This window comes from Rutilus rutilus, assembly GCF_951802725.1.
Source record: "Rutilus rutilus genome assembly, chromosome: 10".
In the NCBI taxonomy this organism is placed as follows: domain Eukaryota; kingdom Metazoa; phylum Chordata; class Actinopteri; order Cypriniformes; family Leuciscidae; genus Rutilus; species Rutilus rutilus.
This window is the reverse complement of record NC_140215.1, coordinates 5,991,552-6,011,028: the sequence shown is the minus strand read 5'-3', so window position 1 is coordinate 6,011,028 and position 19,477 is coordinate 5,991,552. Positions and strand designations below refer to the sequence as shown.

General features: G+C 36.9%; 1 protein-coding gene across 1 annotated transcript in view; it reads left to right on the top strand.

The window, feature by feature from the left end:
• Nucleotides 1-19,477, top strand: part of slc4a3 (solute carrier family 4 member 3) — a 71,908-nt gene that overhangs the window by 15,317 nt on the left and 37,114 nt on the right. The window contains exon 3 of the mRNA XM_084421963.1: nucleotides 16,430-16,586. Coding sequence (XP_084278089.1) covers nucleotides 16,430-16,586 — 157 coding nt within the window. The remainder of the gene's footprint in view (nucleotides 1-16,429; nucleotides 16,587-19,477) is intronic.

The window sequence follows — 19,477 nt, the reverse complement described above, 5'->3', positions numbered from 1 at the left end:
TCATAAGCTTGGTGAACAGCTTTGGAGAAGTTTATGTTTTCCCATTCAAAGAGATAGGAGCTGCATTTGCATGACTGAAATCATTCAAGAAACATTTCTTATTATTTTCAATGTTGAAAACAGTTGTGCTGCTTCATATTTTTTGTGTGGAAAATATATGGTAGAAAGACTTGTATATGGTTGGATTTGCAAATGGTTGCTATTTGGTTTCCTGAGCAACGGCAGGTTCGGGGCTGGTGGTGCAGTGCCAAGCAGGGAGGCGCAGGTGCTGGGTTACATGTGATGAAACACACGGGCCGTACACAGGACAATAGCATCAGTCTGACCTCCGTCTCGTTTGACACTTGGGATGCACGGATCTCAGGCAGTGTGTGTATATTTGAATGGCCCTTTTTGTGGTTGCCTGCATCTAATGTGTGTTTGTGTTGTGTGCGATAACTAATTTATATCAAGTTAATCAGCCAAACCTTAGTGAAAAATAAATGTATTTGAAATGCATTTATTTTATTTATTTTATACAAATACATTTGCATATTTATGTACTTAATATAAATACCCTGCAATTGTACTTTTGGTATACTAAATTGGTATGCAAGTCTGCTAAACTCATTTTGTTCTTAATGCAGTTTAGTTATCCAGAAGTAGTGCGGAGGTCCAACTAAAGATATACTTAAGTGTATTTGATTGTGCTGAAGTGGAACTATTGCATGTATACTTTAGGTACACTTTAAATATCTTGCATTTAAAGACTGACATTATACAGAGATTATACTATATTTATTAAAACACATTTTAGGCCTAATATTATGAAATGTGCATTGTGCAGTAATGAAGCACTCCAAATAAGTAGGCTATAATTATAATATTTATACCAGTAAGTGTCGAGCGATATGTCAGTAAATATGTTAATATATTTGTAGTATACTGTATTTTAAATACATTTTAGATTAGGCTTTTTTCACTAGGGCTTTTAAGCCAATAAACAGTTTGGCCTGTTTGCTCTCATATATGACACAATTTTCATATAATATTCAGACGTAGAGCAGTAGCACAAAAAAAAAAGAAAAAAAAGGTCAACCTCCATCGCATTGCTGTTGCTTACAATTTTGCAACCCAGTATATTCAAATAAAAATGAAGGCCGACTGTAACTGAGAAAATCTGTCATGTTGAGAGAAGTGTAAAAGAAATTCTTCATCTTGGGCTCAATAAAAAGGAGACGTTCTGCTGTTGCTTCTGCAGTTGTTCAATTTGTACTTGCCCCGCCAAAATTTGAACTATTTCACCAATATTTTGACCCATTATAGAGAAAATACACATTTTATTTTTTACAACACATTAGTCAACAACATTGTAATACGTTGTTTATTTTTCAATATACTATTATTCAAAATATTGACATTTTTGACAGTTTTTTTTAAACAGGTTTTTAGAAAGCTTCCTTGCTGCTAAAAGAAACAGACACGTGTGGTTTATACAGCCACATTCATTTATTTTGATACTGTACCATCATTTATTTAGCATTCCATTTAATCTAAGTGATGGCATTCCGATCCACGTAAACAGCAGAGCAATTGAGACTTATGAAGACCTTGAGACCACCTGCAGTAAAACTAGAGCCATTACTGATAGTTTACATGTTCTTAGATGTAAGCAAATGCAATCAGGGCCGGTGTTTTAAAAGAACTGTCTCGTCAGAGGCGTCTTGAGATGTGCTAATTGGTTGATGTTCACCGTCGTCCTGTGGTGCTGTCAGCTCAGAGAGCGGTGGATCCTCTCTTATTGATGTCAGTCTTTCAATGGGCTTTCTGAGGGGGAGGCACACGACAACATCTGGCATAAAGCCCTCCGATATTAGAGAAAAACACAGCAATGCTTACATTTTCTAAATGATTCTTTTATTTAAATTAGTTTGGTAATAAAATTATTACCATTTTCCACCCTCTTATTTAAAGTCCTCCTGCAGTGAAAATCAAGGTTTTAATATTGTTTATATGTGGTGTTTTTAATATGCTTTGAGACAAACCCCGTGTAAATTCATAAGTCAACACCCTTGTTGAGTATTTTCTCCTTAAAACTGCAGTGAACCAAAGACAGTCCCAAAATCATGGTTTGAAATTGCGTCAACATGTGATCATCAACGAGTGGATCTCTGAGCTGGTGTGAGTGAGTGGAGGCGGGGCTAATTTGCATATTCATAGAACCACGTATACTAAATGAGGCAAGGGTGTAGAGTTGCGTTCAAGCTATTTTAAGGCATGGATAAAAAATAAAAAAAATCACAGAAAAAATGCTTAAATATGTCATTTTGGTGACCAAAGATGAATTTTAAGGGATAACATGATTTACAGGGACTTAACCCTTAGAATTAAAGGTGCAGTAAGTGATTTCTGAGAAGCATTGTTGAAAGTGGATCGGACTGAGCACCACAACAAACTTGTAGCCAATCAGCAGTAGGGGCCACTCATGATGGGGGAGGAGAGAGAGTGAGTTTCTGCTCCATATGTGAGTAACATTGGTTTTGCTATGTTTCACAGAACCAATATGCTATTGTTGTAGCTATAGTTACAGGACAGTTTTGAGTGTCATTGTTTGGCTGGAACTGGTGTGCTTCTGGCAACTAACAGCCAACTATTGCTTGAATTTTTTGTCGTTCATTTGTCATCTTCACTTTATGATATAATAAAGAGAGATCAACTCTTGCATTGCATGTTCATGCATTTGGGGGCGAAGCATTGAAGGGAGAGGTGTTTGTTTGGGTTGAACAGTGTTTCTCAGAAATCACTTACTGCACCTTTAAATTGGTCATTATGTGATGTTCCTTTAAAGCATTGATGTAAACACCTAATTCACACATGAAATTATCATTTTACTCTAATGTGTTTATATACTTCCTTCATATTACCGCATGGTGGCTGGATTGGCCAAGTTTCTGAAAACTCTATAGATGTTGCTGTGTTGGAATATATTCATCTTTTGTATTGCAGAATTGTATAAAAGTTCATAATGAGTCAATTTAGCAGCTCAGTTTTAATAAATGCTCTTTTTTGGACTGGGTTGAGGTTTTGAGTTACAGTTTAGAGTTACATGTTTTCTTAGCACAATGAACTCTCACAAGATAGGGAAAATCTGATTCCTAATGACATGAGCCCTTTAAATACATCATCATTAGTTGTTAGAAAGGATTCGGAGCATACATCTATTAGTACCAATACATGGAGCCTCACCAGAATTTAGGGCCTGTTTCCATGAACTCTGCTGACATATTGTGAGTAAGTGTGGTTGGATCGTTTTAGGCAGCAATCTGCTCACCATGGCATCAGATACCAGATTAATTGCCTGGTGTCGACCTGCATGCGGATGGCCATTTGGTATGTTGTGCCTGGCTGTAAAGATCGCCATATCATGTTTCAGCAAAGAGAATTGAATGTTTAGTAATAAAATAGTGTGCAGGAGACATTATAGTACAACCCAGACAAAAGCAACATGTTAATGCTGCACATTACTTTCTTGTTTTCTAAAGCAATAATCAGCATTCCGTATGTTGATGCAGACTTCCCACAAGCAACACCTCCTCTTTGAATTGACAAAAATCAACAGAGAATAAAGAAATCAATAGTGGTAAGCGAGATGATTTGGCCAGTCTGAGTAAACAGAAAGTGTTCAGAGATTAATGCGCTGTTTCAGTTTAGCCCAGAATTGCACACTGATGTCCCACATGCAAATATTTGACCGAGTGTTATTTATACATCCCATAAAATCCAGTGGCAGCAGGACACACACTTCTGCATGCATACTGCTGCGCAATGTGGTTTTTGAACATTTAACAGAGCTTTTCTTTTGATGATGGTGATGAACATTTTCAAAAGTAGAAATAAATTATATGCCTTAATGTTTGGGTAACTCTTTATTGTGATGGTCCCTTTTGAACATTCTGTTGAGTAATTTTGCAACTACATATCAACTAATCTAATTAGAGTTAGTAGACATGTAGGTGCAGCATTACTTATAGTCAACAGAAAATAAAAGTGTAAAAGGGACCATCAAAATAAAGTAAAACCAATTTTTGCTGTGTGACTTCAGTGTGAACAGACAGGACAGACCAAATTACGTGCTTGATAACAAACTTATGCAATAATACGATTTTTTAAGTGTTTTTGAAGGAAGTATCTTATTATGCTCACCAAGGCAGCTCATTTTCAACATCATTACTCCAGTTTTTAGTGTCATATGATCCTTTAGAAATCATTCTAATATGCTGATTTGCTGCTTAATTATTAATAATGGTTCTTATTATATTAGGGCTGTCAATTGACAACAAATAATTAATTGCAATTAATAAAAAAATTTGTTATTGTATTGTATCTGTATTGTAGATGTTTTTATTTTATTTGCCAGGTGTTTTTCTATTTCTTCAGTTTCAGCGCGTTGAGCTTTGTGTTATTTGCAGCGTGTTTCTGTATTTGGTTGCGTTGTGAGTATTTGCAGAGTATTTGCAGCACGTTTCTGTATTTAGTTGCGTTGTGAGTATTTGCAGCACGTTTCTGTATTTGGATGCATTGTGAGTATTTGCAGTGCATCTCTGTATTTGGTTGCATTGTGAGTATTTGCAGCACATTTCTGTATTTAGTTGCGTTGTGAGTATTTGCAGTGTGTTTCTGTATTTAGTTGCGTTGTGAGTATTTGCAGTGTGTTTCTGTATTTGGTTACCAAGTTGTGAGTATTTTCAGCGCGTCTCTGTATTTAGTTGCGTTGTGAGTATTTGCAGCGCGTTTCTGTATTTGGTTGTGCATTGTGCATCTGCATTTGCAGAACATGTGTTGTCAAACTGATGAAGACGTTTTCTTAATTTACTGGTGTTTTTTCAATTTTCTTCAGCTGCAGCACATTGAGATCTCTCGGCAACCGCAGATTTAACTAAAACAAAGGAAAGAAATATTACAATGTGGCCGTGATTTAGAAAAGTGAGGGATTGAATTATTATATTATTATATCATTGTTTTACACAATGTTTAATGCAAATATGGATATAAAATGAGTTGTAAGTAACATTTCATGTTGACTTTAAGGAAATAAAACAAAATGATAAACTACACGTAACAGAGAGGATGGACAGAGAGTGATCAATGTACGAATCTAATCCTATTATGCATCAGTCTGTTGCATATAGTCATCTAACTGAGCAACAAACTACCACCCATCTTTTTCTGTACAGTAAACCACATGCTGTACATTTTTAAGCAGCAGATCAATGTTGCCCCACCCAATCTGAACAGGTGGCATCAGGATAGAGGGGGGCGGTTACCCCAGCTGTATACAGGACTATGATATCATCGTCACCATGACAACCATGAGCTCAGACCACTGAGAATAGAGATCCGTCTATCCTCGACCCCGTACAGTGCAAACACTGATAAAGCAGCGTCTAGCGGGGTCCTCAAGGGACCGATTAGGGCCAGACATCTATTCCAGGGATAGTCCACCCAATCTCTTATTTCGCTCATAAACACACTAAGGCTTGGAAAAATGTGCATGTATGTTCAGCAAACATAAACGAGCAACATCTCATCATTGACCTGCTATAACAAAAATAATTTATATAACTATATAGACTGACAGACTTTTACAGACACTAGTTTCTTCTACTGCACTGTAAAAACAAAAAACAAACAAAAAAAGAACCAATCAAAGCTGACAATAAAACAAAGCTTATTGGAGTACGTTTTACAGGAAAATCAATATTTTATACTTCAAAATTTCATTTTTAATGTAACGTGCTACTTATGAAAGCTAATGGAATAAAAAATAAATAAAAAGGTAATTGTGACATTTTATCTTTATCATTGATTTATTTTTCTCTCAGAATTGTGAGTTTATATATTGCAATGCAGATTTTATAACTCACAACTGTGAGTTTATATGTCAAAAATAAAAAAAGAAGAAAAGTCAGAGTTACTTGCCAGACCTTTCACATTGTTTGTGACATTTCTGTAAAATTTACTAGCAATTTCTGTTTCTACACCTTTTTTTTTTATTATTTTTTTATTGTGCTGCTGTCACGGTCCGGTGGTGATAAATGCAATGAAAGCAAATGAAGTTCAAACTCAGTCTTTACTTGATATTCCACAAGATATATAACAAAGAAGGCAGGAGAATGCACATCACGTGTATACACTGACAAGACAAGACAATGAACAAAACAAAACAGGGAGTACTTATGCTAGAACTAAACGAGGGAACTAAGTTAATAGTTAATAGAGTTAATAGATGAACACCAGGTGAGCTAAATGATTAATCAAACACAACAGAGAACTGGGTCAAACTAGCATACAAAGAAGGCAAACTAGCATACAAAGAAGGCAGAGTAAATACACAAAGAAACATGACAAAACAGAACATACTGTAACTCTGACAGCTGCATGATTCATTATTTTGCTATAATGTTCCCTGTGCTGCTACTGAACCTACATTGCTATGGCAAAAGAAATTACATTTTACCCATATTGCAAAAAACAGCAGAAAAACAAGCAAATAATAAGAAGACAATAAACAGACAACACATTTTATTAGTCGGATCAAATCACAAAGTCTGAGTCATAATGAATGACTGAATTAATCTGACTCACTTTTTGACTGGATGTTTTTAAGGCATCAATACGCAAAAGACCTTGTTGTAATAAATGCTAATTAAAAAAAAAAGAAAAATTATACAAAAACAGTATTGCGTGTGTGTTGTTAGGGCCATTTCATGTGTGTCAATAGAAACACTGTGCAGCTATAATACACTATTTATAAAATGTTCTGTCGTTTTTCAAGAGAGTTCAACAGTTTCGAGCAAGAAACGCACTGGCTCACACTCCTCCATTCACAGGAAAGCTTCGCACATTTGTCTGTATAGGGTGAAGGAGCATTTCTGACTCACCCTTTTGGACTGAAATGCAGACGCGGGTTTTAGACAGCTTTATTTGTCTTTGCATTTCTTGTGCATTCGGGAAGCACTGTTTAAAATCTGAGAAGAGAAGAGCATTGTTGCCTCTGTCCATCCTTGCCAAGGCAAGGTTTTTAAAGGGTTAGTTCACCCAAAAATGAAAATTCTGTCAGTAATTACTCACCCTCATGTTATTTCACGAGTTCACATCTACATATAATAGTACAATAAGTTTATGCGTATTTGGCGTGCTGTCCGGGGAGAGGGCTCCGAGCTCGGAGTTAGGCCCGAACCCAGAGTACTCCCCCCAGTTGGTAAGTGTAGATGGAACTGGAAGTGAGGAGATGGGGTGGAGGAGGGATGCTGACAAACTTTCAATGAACAGAGATAGGTCTGCTGTGAATTTATACTCTATCATTGAGTTGATTACTGATTAATCTCCAGCTGTGCATAATTTGGTTAATTATCTGAACCTGCTCCTCCCGAACTTTGTTAATAAAACATCATTTCATTTCCTTCTCTCTGGGCCTCGAGTTAGTTCACGTAGTGTTTTAGCGCGGCGCGTCCGTGTTGCACGTCACCACGTAGGCTCACTATTGGCCGACACTGGTCATGTGTGTGATGCGCGTGACATACAACACAGAAGCGCTGCGCTAAAACACTACGTGAACTAACTCGAGGCCCAGAGAGAAGGAAATGAATAGTGGAATAAAGTCGTTATTTTTGTTTGTTTTTGCGCACAAAAAGTATTCTCGTCGCTTGATAAACTTAAGATTGAGCCACTGTAGTCACTTGGACTATATTAACGATCTCTTTAATAACTTTTCTGGGCCAGCAAGTTTCAGTCCCTTAGAAGCCTATGGAGGAGTGAGCCAGCTCTCAGATTTAATCAAAAATATCTTAATTTGTGTTCCGAAGATGAACGAAGGTCTTACAGGGTTGGAACAACATGAGGATGAGTAATTACTGACAAAATTTTCATTTTTGGGTGAACTAACCCTTTAAGTAAGTTTTTCATTGCTTTATTTCATTAGTTTATTTTATTTTAACGTAATCTCAAATTCAGTTTAAAAAAAATAATAATTTTTAACAACAGCAACACTGCAATTAGTGAGTCTTTTTTACTTTTTCATTAAAAAGTACTGGCTCATTTGTTTGTGAACCACACCATACTGGTCAATGTTGCCGCATGCATGTATTGAAAAATGTATTGTCCATTTATTGAATTTATATAATTTTGGAGCACCTCATCTTTATCTCTCAGCCCATTTGGTCTCAGTAAATGAAGGTCACAACTAAATACTTTTATGGTTACATCCTTTATTTTGCTTTGTCACTGTATATTCAGTCAGAACATGTTATTTTTACAGTTCCCGAATGGCTCTCCATTCCCAACTCTATAGCTGCCTTCAACACTTCAGGAACGTACGTTTGACCTGCTATTGACACATATTTGAAATCCTGGAGAGAACGAAGCAGAACCTTTTTTTTTTTGCCTGTATTCACCTCTCTTTTCAAAAACATGCCATGAAATTTTTTCCATAGTGACAGTGAGTCATCGCTGGTACTGTGGGAAAGGGCAGATGCAGTGAATCCTGTCGTAGTGTGCTAGTGAAATGCCAGCTGTGAGCTGGTTGATCTGGTGTTTTTAAGCAGAGGAAGGTGTCTCTGCCTGCAGCTCTTTAATGACACAAATTGAGTTGTTTATAAGCCAATGACTCACGATTACAAGCTTAAACAAAACAACTCATTTACATCATTCCCGTCTCCCATCACTCCTTGGCAGCATCTGTGAGCTTCATTTCTGACAACAGTCTCTTATCCAGCTCTCGTGCAAGAGCCACATTTGTAGAGCAGCTCGCTTCTTCTTTCTGCTGCAAGGCAAGTTTATTTATGTAGCATGTTTCATACACAAGTTCTTTGTATTATTAATTTTTATTTGATTATGTCATTCACAATGCTTCATGGGATTGTTCTTTATTCCCATTTTTTTCAGTCGTCTAGGCCTTATAGTCTACAGGCCACATGTACATTAAGTTGTTGTTTGTTCTGGGAACATTTGTGAATGTCACTGTTGTTGTAGTGAGACCTGACACACATCACTGAGAGCATCAGTGGGGCTCAAGGGACATGTTGTGTTTTGTTCACCAAAGCTAGATGGAGAATGGTGATTTGACATTGTGGCTGAGGCTGCAGAGCTGTCACAACACTAGAATTTCAGTAGTCTTCGTTAAACTCAAAAAATGTAACTACGGCATATAATACATCAGCTCATCAAATACTTTCACTTCAAACCCGCTAAATCCCAGCATCTGCTCATTCAGGAACCAGAAACCTCTAAACACCACTTCCCTTGGCCAGCAAAAGCCTCTAAGTTCAGAGAACCAATCAGAAGACACGGATCGAATCATATGATTTCAAGATGAATGACATTGTGCGTATGAGCCAGTGTTCTGCTGAATAATGCTACCTATCAGATTGTGCTACCAGGTTTAGGGTAGGGGTAGAGATGGATGTTAATAAAGCCTCAAACTGTATGAATATGATGCTGGTAGCACAATCTGATAGGTAGCATTCTTTGCTGTTGAAAAATGCAGGTTGTGTTTAACACACACACACACACACACACACACACACACATATATGCAAACATAAAAGAGTGTGCGTACATAAACGAAATTGCTAGATGCAATCAATCACGATTAATAGATTGGACAGCAATTATATCCTATATATATAATATATATATAGATAGATATATGAAAACGTCAGATATATATATTTTAATATTTTTTTTCCTTTAATAGTTTTATTTTAATTGTTATATATTATAAAAATAATATATTATAATATAACAATATGTTATATTATTATATAACAAATAAAAAAATATAATCAAATACTAAATAATATGTATAAATATAATATATTATTACACACAAAGAAAATACCATATATATGAATTATTTATTCAATATAATACAAATGAAAGATTATTTATTTCAAAATAAAAATGATATAAAAAATACTGAAATATTAAATGTATTAATATTAAAAACAAAAATTAATTTCTCTGAATTTCATAATTCAACTTCCTTACATTAATTATTATAAAAAAAAAAAAAGAAATGTGTGTGTGCTACTTTAATTCCAGTTCAGTTCTGAATGGCGGATAACCCTGGTGTAAGTGTTAGTCAGGGATTGTCTGTCCCTTCTTGGCTGCCTGAAAAGGTCAGTACTTTTGGGAAATAGTGGGACTGTGAGAATGAATGAGTATCCTGTGCTTTCACAAAGAGCTCAGGTGGGCCTCCACAGTCACCTGATACCCAGGCCAGACTTAGCAGGCATACCTGCAGCTTTAGACGGCACTTCGAGCACCAGAATAGCTCCTTGAGCAGCCTCCAGACAAAGAATAAGTGTAACCCCATCGGTTCTACTCGCAGCGCTCCGGGCGGGATTTCCAGCATGGGACGCGGGCACACTAACAAGGACGCTGGAGACCGTAGCGTCTAGCGTCAGTCGCTGGTGTGCCTCTTGAGGACAGGGGAGAGAGGTTTACTCCCACAGCTCTCACTAGCTGGCCTAGAGAAGATGCAGTTCACTCTCTCTCAGCTGAGGCACAAATTTCATGCATGAGATATCAATAGCATGAGTATCTTTCGAGTTGATGCTAAAGTTAAAAATGTAATGAAACCACATTTCCTGCAGAGTCATAAGTACTTAATGCAGACTCAATTTGATACCTGAGGGCTGACTGCATATTTGTGTGCTTGCTCTTTGAAGAGTTTTTGGGCCTCGAGGAAAAAGAGAAAACCACGCAATGTGTTCTTTAATAATTATTACACGGCTCACGTGGAACACTTGATTCTGATTGGTCAATCGAGCCATCCAGTGGTATGTTATTCCCAGATAACAAACGGTAAAAAAACACAGGGATCATTGCGACGATTGTTTTGTACACTGTACTGGATTATAAGATAACAAACAGGCAATATTTTAAAACAGTTTGATCTCAAATCAGTATCTCCTATCCCCATAATTATTTATGTGGTGAAATGCCGTAGCCTATAGCTTAATAAGTGGTATGACTGTACCGTATGTCCGTATCCCTTAAATGTCTGTCTAGTTTGCATTTATTGCAACTGCTTTCTTCACGGAAGCTTAGCGTTTAAAGACTAATAAAATATTTGAACTGAAGTCAATATCTTGTGTCTAATTATTTACTTTATATAGCCATGTAATAAGTTTCGCTTTGGTGTCCTGATCCCCCTGTCAGGGTTTATTCTGTGAAAACAACCGGCTGGATGCACATTATCATTTACTTAATGTTTAAACTTAATGTAAAAAATTTTTTTTTTTTTTTAAATGTTAACAAACTGACCAAATTACTATTACAATTATTTTTTAAAAAGTGAAACGGCTTCTCAAACAAGAAACAAATGTTGGGCGGGACTTGATTTTTTCCATGGACAATTGATTGGACCGTTGGATTGTTTTTGCTTGTTGTTTCTGTGAGCTCATGTGGGAACTATTCATTACAATAACCATTTCATTAGAGTCATTATTCATTCAGATGTCAAACGTACACTGGCCACGCAGTATGTTTTCGATTCACTTAAAAGAACCGGTTCCTAAAAGTAATTTTTTTGTGCATTGAACTAGACTAGTCACACAATATGTTTTTGATTCGCTACAGAGAACCGGTTCATTAGATTCATTTGTTTGGGAATCAGACTGCACCGGACGCACTGTCTGTTTGATTCACGAAAAAAGAACCTGTTCCTTAAGAGTCATTTGCTTATGAATCGAATCAGTTACCATAGTTTGAATCACTAAAAAGAACTGACTAAAGTCATTTGTTTGTGAATCATACTTCATTGCTAACGTCGTATGTTTATTTTTGTTCACAGCCCGTGGAAATTCTATTGAGACAACTTAATAGAAAGACGTTTCTTCTCATTTTTGCAGCTCACACTGGTTTTTAAGTGCTTAACTCAAATTCACAAGATGCAACAGGAACGCTGCCTCTGAAAAGTGAGAGGAAAATACACGCCATTCATTTACTTTTGTAATGAACAGAATCCTGAAATTTCACTGCATTGGAATCGACTACTGAAATGTTGGTATCATGAGAAGCCCTTAGTATCTCGGCAGAGCGGGCAGCCACCTATGACGTATGTAACTCTATCTACCGTTTACCCAGAGCACTTTCTAACAGCAAGCAAACACATCTGCAAGTCCTCACTGAATTCCCATTGTCATTCTGTTCACCTTGCAGTTAAAATAACCCGTAACCTTTATTGGGAGCGCATGCACTCAGTCTCGTTCAAGCCATTAACATTTGCACAATCAGAGAACTGCAAGAGCAAATGCTGTTTGGGTCCTTTGTTTTACATTGAGTAGAGAAACAGTGGGAAATGCTGTTCAAATAGTACTATTCTAAAAACCCTGCTGTTGTTTGTTTGTTTTGTTCTTTTGATACATTATGGTAATTAAGAAGGGGCAATTACAGAAGAGAAACCAAATGAGTGAGGGAGAGGTGACTGAACAGAGAGGTAGAGAAAAGGGATAATATTACATTGCTGCTCATGAAAACATGACCAGGTTTCACCCCAATTTCATCCGAGTCTATTTGCCTGTTTTTAAGAGAATTTGCATTGGGACATATTTCCAAATTACTCCAAATTCTCATAATGCATCCTCATGTCTTCTGAGCTTATATAAATAATACAGTATATTTATTGTAGTAAAAAGGTATTACATTAAAATAATAAAACAATATACGGTAGTATATTCTTTATAGTAAAACATTACTGTAATATAATAAGGATGTGAATGACGTGAGGTTTGGGATGAAATCCCAAAAAGAGTCAAAACAAATAGGGATAGGGAGACAAATTTCAAACAGTTCAGATTTGTGACATAAACTCGCAATTCTGAGAAAAAAGAGGACATTTTTTTCCCCTTGCAATTGCAATTGGACTTTCTAACTCGCAATTGCAAGTTTATATCTCAAAATTCTGAGAAAAGATGTTACAATTGTGAGTTTACATCTAGCAATTCTAACTTTATAACATGCAATTGCGACTTGATGTAAACTCGCAGTTGTGAGATAAAAAGTCACAATTATCTTATAAAATGTTTTATTCTGTGGCAGAAATAAGCTTCCATACAAACAAGCCAGCAGACTGGTGGGACTGGCCTTGGACAGCAACATGCCCAGTGCATTATGGGTGCTGATGGTTTCCTACCTATTTGGCAAAATGGAAGACAGCAGCCTTTTTTCTATATTTTCTCTAGTCAGGTAGCACCAATTTCTTCTTTTTTTTACTTTTTTTTTTTTTTACATATCTGCTGTATAGGCAGCCAAGTTTTGTTGAAAGCCCATTTTGCCAGCAGTAAAGTACCCCTTTAAGAGGTTGGAAAAGCATCATGAAAGAGCAGGAATCGTGTGATACAGCAGAATGGACTTCTCCAGTGTCCCAAACTGGCTCATTTCCAAGTCTCCTGTACTATCAGAGCCAGCCGTTTATCATTTGACTTCACAGGTCTTCATTAAAGTCACCACTTCAGCAATGATAAAAGAGTGGCGCACAGCGTGCAGACACTGAGAGCTTAATGAAATGTTGTCCTCATTAATTTACGCAAAGCTGAGGGTCACAGACAACAAAGAAGACTTTGTTTCCTTAATTAGTGCCTCATTCGTTCATCTCATTTCAGTTTTGCCGAATTTGCCCCATCTGCTCTGATTAATTATGCAGAGGCCTGCCATTTGCCCGTGCTTATTTTCCTGAAGAATTAAAGAAAATGTATTTTAAAAGATTCATGTTTGTTTTAATGCTTCAGGGTAAATGATTTGTTGGCTTTTGTGCTTGCTGAGGTTCAGTTGGCCGTTCTGAATATTGGTACTTGTTGGACATGACAGAGGTGCTGTTGAATGCAGTTGTATTTGTTAATGGGGGCGCTGCAGGGCTGCTGTCGACTTCATGCTGACACCGTGACATTTAGTCTGACTGATCTGCGAGCCTTGTAGCCTGTCAGCATGCTTTATCCCACCCGCGCTCCTCAAAGCCTTCTTCTCACGAGCCAAACGTTAGATGCCTCCCATAGATGGAACTGTGGGCGGGGCCATATGGGCAGCTAAGATATGATTGGCCCTTCCAGTGTCCCATTCAACATTCATTCCCAGTAAATAATTACTGTCTTTCAACGTTGAAATATGGTGAAAATAAGTCGGTCCGCCTTGGCCTGGATTACGACGTGATTTCAACGATGTAGTTTCGGCCAAACTGTTTGACTACGTGTTTTCATCTAAGACAGGATAAGTCTGTTATACATGCTAAAATAACGGAGAAAAACAAACTACCAAACCATGTTTATTATTGTCTCAAATAAATTTAAAGAGTTTTACATATTCCATCAAGACGTTGAAGATCTACCTGTTTTCAACGTTGAAAAGTCGTAATTAGATGTTGAAGATTTACGTCTATTCAACGTCTAATAGACGACCTTTTGCTAGCTGGGTTGACGAAGAGTTTTGTTTTATTTTGATCATGATGGTAATGAGATCATTTTAATGAAGACATACTCTTGATACTGTAAGATATTAACAATGCTCTATATTTTGCGAACTATTCTAAGGCCCTGTTTACACCTGGTATTAAGATGCATTTTCGTCGATCGGATCACTATGAGGGAGACACATTCCCATTTACATCTGGTGTTTTAATTCGTCTCTTTTGTCCACTTTCAACCACTTCTGTCCTGATTTCTTCGAGGGGAGGGTCAATGTGTGGGTAAATGTATGGGCTTTTTAAGGATCTTTCGATCTAATGGATGAAGTAAGCTCACACAATTTATATATGAACATGCCTGGAGATGATGGAAAAACATACAGAGAGCATCAGCTTTCGTTTCTGTTCTGACAGCCGCAAGACCACGCCGAATGCTGTGAGTGTGTGTGTTAGAAATCAGGAATGGTGAGAGAACATCGTGCTTGGTACGTTTTTCGTCTTCAAACCGGGTCTTCAATCGACAAAGTTTAAATCCCGTCTAGCTAGCGCGCTTCCCATAATGTTCCCGCATTAGGCCAGTAGGCGGAGAGTAGACGGTCTTTTGTGGCTGTTCTGACTCATTCCACCACATGTGCGTTTACACTACGAAAGCAATCCAGTCGAATGCGTTTTTGACTACCTCTGGAAGTGGTCGAAAGTGGACAAGCGCTAAACATTTTAGACTCCGATTACACCGTCCACTTGTGATCCGATCGACCAAAATGTATCTTAATACCAGGTGTAAACTGGGCCTAACTCATTATCGTGAGTGCAGATGGGGAATCTGTTGAAGTGCAGTGGAGAAACAGACACATCGAATGATCGATGCTGTGAAACAGCAAATCCGTTTTTATGAATTAATGACTCTCTCTAACTGTTGTTCTGGTCTTCGTCAACACACGCTTGCACCACCTGCTGGTGAGGTAGATTTACAGCAGATGAAGATTATGCATCAACACTCTACTGCATTTCCTGCAGTTCCTGATGTGCAGTGTTGAATTTTCTGTCAAATTTGAACCACTGAATTTGTGTATAAGGGAATTTGTAAAGCGAAAGAAATTGACAAAAAATTGCCTGTCGAATATAATAGGTTGTATTTTTAAACAGACCAAATATTTTGGAAGTGAAATCTAAAGAGTGAATATGGATTATTGAATTTTTAATAATGAAATTGTGTGTGAAATTAAATATACCACCATGTTGAATTTCAGCCCATGAAAATGCAAGCCCTAAAAATAGCCTACAATGCATTAAAATACAAGCATGATCAATGCAATGCATATTTTTTCAATTAGTTCAATTCAACAAGCGTTTTTGTTTCAGATACATTTGGCATTATTTTACTTTCATCACAATCTGTGACGTCACGGGATTGGTTTGCTCCGCTGGATTAATGAAGATGAACACACGTTTCTATTCTGGTCTGATTTTTCTGTTCAAGCTGGGTTCACACTGTGCGATTTTGGCCACAAGTTTTGAGAATCCTAAAAAATTCTTTTGATCCTAAGCCAAAATCTGAAGTATCTCTAGTTTGACATGTTCGGCGACAGCTGATTAATGACGAAATTCTGACAGTGTCAGAAGATTTTGACTTTTCCAATAGCAGCGCCGAACCTGATGACACAACTAGTGAGACAACAACAAACCACCTAGAAAAAAAACATGCCTAGAATCTCCAATGATGCCTCTCAATCACCATGATGCCCTGTTCTTCATGGCTGATAACCCATCCAGAATTGCGGTGCACTGGGTGAGCGCTAATGGACGTGTGGTTGTGGTTCAATCTCGGAGAACATAAAACATCTGGCCGTAACTGCTCAAACTCTTCAGAGCATGCCAGAAGGAATCATTTGGCCTCAAGTTTATTTCCCATACTTCCTCAAATGTATTTTAGCATCTGGAACATCTGTCTGGCACTTACTGTGTGGTTTCAAATGATCTCATCTGCAGGTTTTGTTGGAAGAAGAGAAGGACTCCACAGCAGGACAAGAAGATGAGGAATGGGAGAAGGCCTTGTCTGTGGAGAGGTTCGGGGACATCATTACTGAGTCTGCCATCAATGGCGCAGACAAAATGGGCCGCAGCTACAATGAGAAAGACTTTGAGTGTAAGTACTGTCTGACGTATAACCATAATTATATGTGCTCTCCATTTTAAATAATGTTTAGAAAAGGTTTGAAATCTGACTTAGATGATCCGATCACTAGTGTAGTGGTCTGCCGAGAAAGATTTTGATTTAATAGACTACATCATGTGTTTTTTTTTTTAAAGTGTGAAAAATTTACACTGTTGTGTACAAACATATTTTAATATTACTATAACAGTGTTGTTAAGAACATTTCAAACTATTAAAAATCTATTTTGTTTGTACAATTAACTTAAACTATTAAAAATTATTTTGTTAATTGAAATAATCCTGAAATAAAATAAAATATAAATATTAGATGAAAAACTTAAACGTAAAAACTTAAAACGTAAAAAAATGTTGCCTTGGTAAACCGTTTGTGTTAATTGAAATAAAGCCTATACATATATATATATATATATATATATATATATATATATATATATATGAATAATAGCTGAAAAATGTTCAAAAGAAATGAACAACAAAATTGACAAAAAAATTTACTAAAACGCAAAAAACTGAAAATATAAAATAGAAGCTATTTCAAAATATTACTAAATACTATAATAGTAATACTATAATATAAAAGAACACTCTACAAACATTTCAAGTATAATGCTTGCTGTTATTCAAGTCCCTTTTTCAAATGATGGTTATGTTTCATGCATGCATTTTTTACGTTTAAACCTCTGAGGGAAATTGGCTTCAAAGTGTTTTGATTGAATTCTTATTGATCTGATATACATTTTCACACTACATTTTCTACAAACACCACACACTACAAAACCTGTCTGTCACATGAGAGATCACTCTCTAAGAGTCCCAATCAGTTTCAATGAGATGCATTTTGCCTTTTTGCATGGCAGTGTTAAGAGCTGCGTTTAGTGCTGACCACTTGTGACCGGATTCTCAGAAACGGATGTTAATACGAGGTGCGAATAAGGTCAAAGATATATTTTTTCAAACTTTAGGGGCAGTTTACACAACACCATTTTCAACTAAAAAGAACAACTTTGTGTGCCTTTTGGCTGTTCATTTACATGACAACGGCATTTTGGGGGCCTGACAACCTTTGAAAACCAGATTCAAAGTGGACGTTTTTGAAAACAATACCGTTTATCATCTCCTTGTAAACTACAAGAACGTGAATTTGTGAAAACGGTGACGTCATGCGCATGCGTGTTACGTGTTCAGTCTATAGGCGCAAAGTGTTTATTCGCAAAGTAACATCGCCAACTACTGGCCTGGCAGCAGAATACAGCGTTTTTAGTCGTTTTCGCGGATCTGTGTGAACGGGGATCGATTTGACAACGTTGTCATCTGTACGCGAAAAACGCAAAAACTTTTCTGTTTTTAGTGCATTATTGTTGCTGCTGTTGCTGAAAGTGTCAGACTGCTAGAAGATTCCATGTTTAGATACATAATTCTGCAGAAGGTGTACAGAACATGGCAGCTCAGAAGTACAGATAAGACTTTTTAATGGCTCTCTCACACTCCCTGGACTCCTGTGGAGCTGCGTCTGTGCCAGTCGCTTTCCAGACCCTGATAAATCAGGGCCTACATTTCCTTCTACATGTCGCGGCAGTAGTGGGAGGTGTAAACTAGCCTGTGATGCATTCACAACAGAGGCACCCTGAACACAGGACAAATCACACGTTAACCGCTCTGCAAGGGATGTCAAATTACAATTAGAATTTCGAACATTCGTAGAATGTAAAATAAAAATCAGAATTGCAAGATATAAACTCGGAATTGCGAGTTACAAGGTCATAATTATGAGATATAAACTCGCAGTTCTGACTTTTTTTCTCAGAATTACGTTATATAAACTTTCAATTGCGAGAAAAAAAGTCGCAATTACCTGTTATTGTAATGTTATTCTGTGGTGGAAAAAAGCTTCCATAGAACCCACTTGATGTTGTTCATTCAAAACATTGCAGAAATAAAGAAGCTCATTGCGTAGATCTTGGTTATGTCAAAACCGTCACCAAGCCTTTCACATTAAACGCATTTTCTGCGCTGCTTTTCTATTGTTTTCTATGTAAACATGCACTAGACAGACATCTTTGATGCATGTTTAGAGAGCCATTTAGGAAGCCATGTAAAGTTAAAAGGAGTTTAACTTTTAAAAAACATTTCTCAAGAGACATTTAGGTTTTTTTTACCCATTCCACTGCATCTCGTGTTTTTAAATGCAAAAAAGTACTCTGTGTGATCGGCTCTGTGTATTAAACTTTGCATAAATACATGATGCTGTTTTGTTCATAATTCTTTATGCAATTTATGAAATTATACTGAACAAAATTATAAACGCAACACATTTGTTTTGCCCCCGATACAGTAAAACTGCACATTTTAGAGTGGCTTTTTATTGTGGCCAGCCTAAGGCACACCTGTGCAATAATCTTGCTGTCTAATCAACATCTTGATATGCCACACCTGTGAGGTGGATGGATTATCTCGGCAAAGGAGAAGTGCTCACCAACACAGATTTAGACAGATTTGTGAACAATATTTGAGAGAAATAGGCCTTTTGTGTACATAGAAAAAGTCTTAGATCTTTGAGTTCAGCTCATGAAAAATGGGGGCAAAAACAAAAGTGTTGCGTTTATAATTTTGTTCAGTGTATATTTGATTTATAAACGTTTTTTTTTTTTTTCACAGACAAGACATGTTATCTCAGGGCTCAGTGTGCCCATTGTTATTTAAACTACTCACGTACAGTCAACGTGAAATTCACAAACACAAATTTACATTTACATTTATTCATTTAGCAGACAAAAAATAAAAAAATAAAAATTGTATTCCTTTTGTCCTAGTACACGTTCCTGATCGTTTTGTGCACGATTCATCAGTTGTTCCAAAGAAAA